General features: G+C 43.5%; 1 protein-coding gene across 2 annotated transcripts in view; it reads right to left on the reverse strand.

Moving 5' to 3' along the window:
* Window positions 1-6,774, reverse strand: part of NTRK2 (neurotrophic receptor tyrosine kinase 2) — a 358,528-nt gene that overhangs the window by 326,732 nt on the left and 25,022 nt on the right. For both annotated transcript variants that reach the window (XR_002097350.1, XM_019517383.1), the window contains one exon: window positions 3,163-3,320. Coding sequence is in view for 1 of the 2 variants with exons in the window: in XM_019517383.1 (XP_019372928.1) it covers window positions 3,163-3,280 (118 nt within the window). In the remaining variant the exon portion in view is untranslated. The remainder of the gene's footprint in view (window positions 1-3,162; window positions 3,321-6,774) is intronic.

A 6,774-nucleotide genomic window follows, 5' to 3' on the forward strand; every position in this document is an offset into this window, starting at 1 on the left:
TGGCGCTCAGCTTCTGGCCCGAGCCACTGCAGGCATGTGGCTGTATTTCCAAAATCAGAAGTGAAGGTCTGTTCACTTGCTTCTCAATCAGTCTACACAGTTTAGACTAACCTATAAAATTGAAATCGATTCCGCCTCAGGCTTTTTGACTGTCTGTACTTAGCCTTGGCCGGCCCCATGGGCTGGATGATGTTGCTCCATAGGAACCACCATATTTTATCCAGGACAAGCCATTTGAACAACTGTGCGTTCACTTCTTGAAGTGCTGAAAAGATGTATTTCTCACTACAAATATAACACCAGTCCATGTCCTCAATCTTGTAAAGGTCTCTCAGGCAGCTGTGCAGACATACAAAGGTCACCAAGTTCTGAGGAATGGCTTATATTTCTGCAGGCACTCAAGAACTCAGTAGCAGGTAATCTCCCATAATTTTCAGTGCTTAGTGCCAAAGGCTTCCTTAGCTGTCTATGTGTTTTTAGCTAAAAAGGGAAGGAAATACTGGAATATTACTCATCCCTAGGTTGTCTTTGAGCAGCTATAGCATAACAGGACTCTTTTGGGGTGCCTCTGTTTTGTGCCCCATGCCTGAAACCCTTCCAAAAGGCATTTACAAAATTAGACAATACTCTGGCTTTCCTTTCTGACCCACAAAAGTGAAGAAGTCAAGAAGCTGCTGAAAAAGCTTGCTCAATGCTATGTGGGGATTACTTAAGACTGGAAAAATAGTTTAATTCTGTATTCCATTTTGCTTTTGCCTTCTACTCCTCCTTTCTCTCCTTCTCTCACTGGCATGGCTTGTAAACATGGAAGAAGTCAGTAATATATTTTTTGCTCTCAAATCACTAGCCACTCAAGAACATAGTAGAAGTATTGTTGCATATTTCTTATTGTATGGCCCTCAGAATCTAACTCTCAGTGCTCACAGCATCCCTATTTACTGTGGGTTTCCAGCTACACCTGGCTAATGATTAAGGCTAGGTACAGACATTACACTGATTGGAAACCAATCTATACTCATAACAGAACAGAAGTTCTGCACACAGACTGGTTTTAAAATGGCAGAACCCAGACTAAGATTTACTCCTCTACCCAACCAAAGGGCACATGTGTTCTGTCTGTTACCAATCTAAACTACATTGCTTACATAAAACCATGTAATTTATATTGGTTCTGTCGCAGGCTTTTTGAATGTCTATACCTGGTAAAAGAGTATAACTATAATTCGTTCCTATTACAATGGAGAACTGGACAAGAGGACAATGGCATTTTACTACACACAAAGAGATTAACCCAGCATTCCACTAATTTGCACCCAGTTCATCTCTGGTTACATGTTTCAGGCAAAGATCAGAGCACTATTAAGAATTGTAGTGGTCTGCAGTAAGGGTCTGCGAAATGGGCCGTATTTGATTCAGATTCAGCCTGAATCAGGGACAGCGATTCAATTAATTGATTCAGATCACTGTCCCAATTCGATTTGGCTGAATCCGAAGATTCAATGCTCATTCACAGAATCAGCGATTCAACCACAGACACAACTTTAAATGTTTTTTCTACATACCTTGAGGTACCAGGCACAGCTCATGAACGCTGTGATGGTGGGGCGGACGGAGCATGCCACAGGACCTTGGGATGTCTTCTGGTCCACTTCCAGGTCCGCTGCCAAGGACACTGGGGCCCCACCTCCCTGGCTCAGAGATCAGCTGCAGAGGGACCCTGGGTGCCCCTCCAGACACAGGATGCACCAGTCGCTGCACCTGGAGGGGGGTACCCCTCCCCCCCATGTGCTCCCCGGTGGACTGGTAGTGATTCTGGTCCACTTCCAGGTTTGCTGCTGAGCATGTTGGGGACCCCCACCCCCTTCCCATGTGCTCCTGTAGGATACTCCATCTGCCCCACCATCTCAGCATTCACGAGCCACTTGGTACCTTGAGGTATGTAGAAAAAACATTTAAAGTTGTGTCTATATCCAAATCTCTCTGAATTGATTCAGAGGGTTCCAATTCAATTCAGAGAAATTAAAGAGTCTCCTGACTTGATTCAGATTTGGAGATTTGGCCACCAAATCGGGCTGAATCTCTGCCAAATCAAATCAATGACCGAAGCTTCACACAGCCATAGTCCCCAGTATAGCCAGCAAAGTCAGAGGAGAGGACACTCAGGAGACTTCTAGAGAACGAAGAATAGCAGGAGGGGCTCATTACTATCATATTGCTATCCCAACCCTAATTTAACCCTTTATTACCATTTTCCCCACCCAAATACATTCCCTCTACCTTGTCTGTCCTCCTTCTTCCAGGCCTGCTTCAGGGCATCCTGTAATGTCTGCCCAGCAAAGAAAACCAATTAAAACTTACTATATTCTTGTGCATGTCACTAAGTCAAACATGCCTAAAGGCCAGCTCAGCTGCTCCACACCTCTCATTTGCCACAAGTTCTGAGGATAAGGGAAAACCTCTCGTACTAGTAAGAAGTGACAAAATACCAAACAAATGTCCACAGATCCCTTGGAAGAAAAATAATTGACCATACAATTGAACCTCCCCAAATTCATATTAACCAGCAGTTCCTGGTATGTTGCCATGTACTACAGGCTGAAATTTTCAGTGTCCATTTTGCATAACCCACACAAAGTGGATTCAGCAGGGTTCCCATCAGTCAGTTAGTAATTGTGCATGCAGAGATCTGCATGCAAAAATGTGTCTGTTTTCTTTTGAATAGGCACAATTTAAGACCAAAATTTCAAGTGTCATGCAAAGAACACAGCGGTGTTCATTTTTGCAGGGAAATGAAGGTTTTGTTAATGCAGGGAATCTATGAAAGCAAGACAAGCTCTTCATTTTGGAAGCATCCATTTTGTTTGATAAAAATAATGGCATTTTCTAGAATTAGGCTTTTTTTTGCTGCATTTTTGAATAACTATCATATCTTAATTTTTTTCTTAGATAAAACAAAGTTATTCTAACTCAACTCAAGGTCCCATCATTAATTCACATGATATCAAGATTCACATGCTGTTTTTTAACCTTCCTCCGGAGGTCAAGAGCATTTCATACAGCATACCAAATACCACTCTGACATTTAGTCTACTTTAAAACGATGCTTGTTTTCCTGCCTGGTGGCAACTTAATTGTTTTACTTTATTTATTAAAGTTTATTACCGCAGTTTGGGATCTGCATTTCCATCAGGGCTATCCTCTTGTTGTTGTCATTTATGCAATAAAAATCCTGAGTTTCTGCATTAGAAAACTTGGTCTCTTGAAATATCTTGATCCACATAATGTCACAGGAACATTTGAATGGATTGTCCACTAGGATCCTATAGCAAAAGATAAACCAAATATTTTCTTAAAAATTCAACTGATGTGATGTGCACAGAAACACTATTTTTTATGTCACGATCAGGTTAAAAATTAAATATTTTGCATAATAAAGTTACAGGAATAAAGCCTCAGCCTCCACCTTGTACAAAGAGGTGTGGTTCCTGATATTGTCAATGGCACTGTATCCATTTTCACCAATTTAGAATCTGGCCATTGGTCTCTACTGCAGATCTGAGATACCAGATATAAAGCCAAAATTTGAACTCAATTTGACCAGTGTAAAAACTGGAGCAGCTGTAGGATCAGCTTTATCACAGATCACAGAGCAGTTAAAGAGAGATCAGAGTCTAGTTTGTAGCTATCTAATTTACCAATTTATAAAGCACACTACGGAAGAGATTAATTGCTGTAGGTGGTGCACTTTTTATGAACCCAAGCAATTCTATATTATGGGCAAACTCTAATGGTCCTACTTATAAACAAGAATTATATGTGCCTGTAAAAAGAAAACACCCATAGTCAGTCTGGCAGATAACACCATGAAAAGTTCTAACAACTATTCGCTAGAAATGTTAAGCAAACAATGGAGATGCATACACTGAACTTTTATTACTATGGAGCTGTAGAAAGAGCATGATAAAAATATTCATCAAACCTTAGTAAATCTATGTGATTTATAATTTAAATAATCGTGAAAACAACCACGCATAATATGAGAAACCCCAAGTGAAGCAGAACAAGAAATTCTGGGCATGTAGCTCAGAAATGGTCCAGTAGCTCACCTTTTCTACTAAAAGAAATGGAGGGTCCAACAGATAAGTTTCTCCACTTTTCTTTACAAATCCTCAAGACATTTCATTAGAAAAAATATTAATGAAATTTCACAAATAACCATAAGCTACAGAAACCATATTAAAATACATGCAAAATCTGGTGCCTTAAGAATTAAAACCTCATTCTAGTTTTTAGGCAGCAACTTAAACTGCCATATTTGTAGAATAATCAAGGTAAAGCCATGAGTCACTTTCTCAGAAATGCAACCTGTTTCTTTTAACCACACATACTTATTTCAGAGTACAAAGCTGCAGGAACTATTTCTGCAACTCATCCTGTGAATTCATACTCCAGCAAACCATCTCATTGGTTTCAATGGCAACACTAGTGTAAAAAAAAATTACTCATGCAAGTGAGGATTTACAAGACTGTCAGAGATATAAAAATATTCAGGGGCAATGTGTAAGGGGTGCACATGGGTATACATGCAGCTCCTGTGTGTGGCGGTGCACCCCTTGCGAAAATGAGCCACCACCACTGTTGGTGGCACCTGCGGGTGGTCACCACATGCTACCCCACTGCCAACACCAGCAGCGTCTGCAGGAAGCCCATGATCACCCCTGGCCACTGCCGGCAGCGCCTGCAGGTGGTTGCCAACCCCTGGTTGGCACTTGCCACCCCCTCCCCACCACCGCCAATGCTGGCAGCATCTGCAGGACCTCCCTGCTCACTGCTGCTGAGCTCCCCACACCACCACGCTCCCGCTGCCATGGGCACAGCCATGTCCCCCCAGCCGCCGGGGGCACACGCCATTCATGAAGATACCAAGAACTGCCCCTTCATCTTCTCAATAGTGAGTTCTAAGCTCTGACTTTTTTTTACACTAAATTCATCCAAAGCCTCTATAAAAAAAAAGCTTTTCCTTTGGTAAACAGCCAAATAGCCCTTATCTTCCATTGCTTAAAACGTGATTAACAACTCCCCCTGGGGACATTCTGTGGGAAGTGGGGAGGAGGGTAGCACAGAAGCATGATGGTCCCTTAATGCACTTACATGAAAGAGAGAATCTGATTCAGCAAGAGGCAAGTACACATTTTTAATCTTATTTGCTGTTATTTTGCAGTTGTAGCTACAACTTTGTTCTAAAAGCTGAAGCTTTTCAAAGCAGCATCTTGTTCTCTTCCTCTCCAATGTCTGAGGAATATCTTCTACCTCATTTTGGCCCAGGGTTGCCAACCCAAGAAATTTGTTTTAATGACAATCTGCAAACTTTTTACTGACAACCAAACTTTTTTACTGATATTTTTTTTTTACTGACATATGTTTTACATAATGTAAATATAACCCTTCTGTCAGATGTGGATGACATTGACAAAGGCAAGGTTCAAATTAGGGGTTTAGTAACAACCACAGTAAAAAAGTTTGGTTGTCAGTAAAAAATATATATATATATTGAGTTGAGAACTTTACTTCAGTCACTGTTCTAATGGGCAGTTGGTTGAACCAGGGCATGCTCGTTTTCAAAGACTGAAGCCAGAAAGCCACTGAACTGTACAGCCAGGGCCTAGGTGATCTGGAAAATGTGGGGCAGTGGGAAAGGCTATACAAATATATTGATGGTACCAAATGTGAATTCTCAGGCTTCTGGTACCCATTCACAAAGTCAGAAGTTGAACTGAAACAGTCAGCAATCTTCACTAGACAAACAGTTGTTGAAAGGGGATTATCAAGGCAACAAGCCAAAATTGGCTACCTTCCCTTTCATCCTGTTCTATCTGTTTCCAGAGTCCATATAGCTTTTGGAGAATGTGTTTTGCAATGCACACTGTCCAAAGATTTTCTTCTTAAAAGGAGAGACAGCACCAGCACTACCATCTTCCACTGACAATTCAATGTGGGCAGCATATGTAGCTTGGTGCTCAGCAGAGGTGCACCGATACATCGGTCTGATATTGGATTGGTACTGATATAAAGAAAACTGGCTGTATTGGATATTGGCCTGATGGGGGCGACAATTTATCTGATAAATGCCCGTGCTGCACACAGCCGCTGCACAGCACTCAGGTAGTGAGAAGCACAGACGGCAGCATGGAGAGATGCCTCTATCTGGTAAGTCCAGTGCAATTGAAGAGGAGGGGGGAGATCAAAGCCTCGCATGGCGAGGGAGGGGGCAGGGGCAGGCACTGCCCAGGAGCAGGGGGAGCAGAGCCATGGCTTGTTGGGGGGGCAGATCCCTTCACTGCTTGCACCCCAGGAGGGCACAGGAGGGATGCCCCCTGGATCTGCCCGGGGCAGGGCGGGCTACGGCCAGGGCTCCGCGAGGCTCTTCTCAGTGGGGGCTGGGCTTGGAGTGGACTCTGGTGGTGCTGGAAGGATGTTGCATCCACCCCAAATTTCATCACTTCTCCATTCCTAGCACCACCCCTGCCAGCCACCCAGCTATGCCCCTGCTCAACGCCTCATTTTCACCCATGCACTGGGGAGAACCGGGGCTGTACCAGGTGGCTAGCAGCACTAAGAATAGAGTGACAGTGAAATCTGGAGTGGACGCAGCATCCTCCCAGAGCTGCCGGCACCCACTCTGAACCCAGCCCCTGCTGAGAAGAGCCCCATGCAGCCCTGGCTGCAGCCCACCCCGCCCCACCCGACACAGATCTGGGGGGCACATGCCCCCCC

Source organism: Gavialis gangeticus, unplaced genomic scaffold (genome assembly GCF_001723915.1).
Source record: "Gavialis gangeticus isolate Ggan-Ray unplaced genomic scaffold, GavGan_comp1, whole genome shotgun sequence".
In the NCBI taxonomy this organism is placed as follows: Eukaryota; Metazoa; Chordata; order Crocodylia; family Gavialidae; genus Gavialis; species Gavialis gangeticus.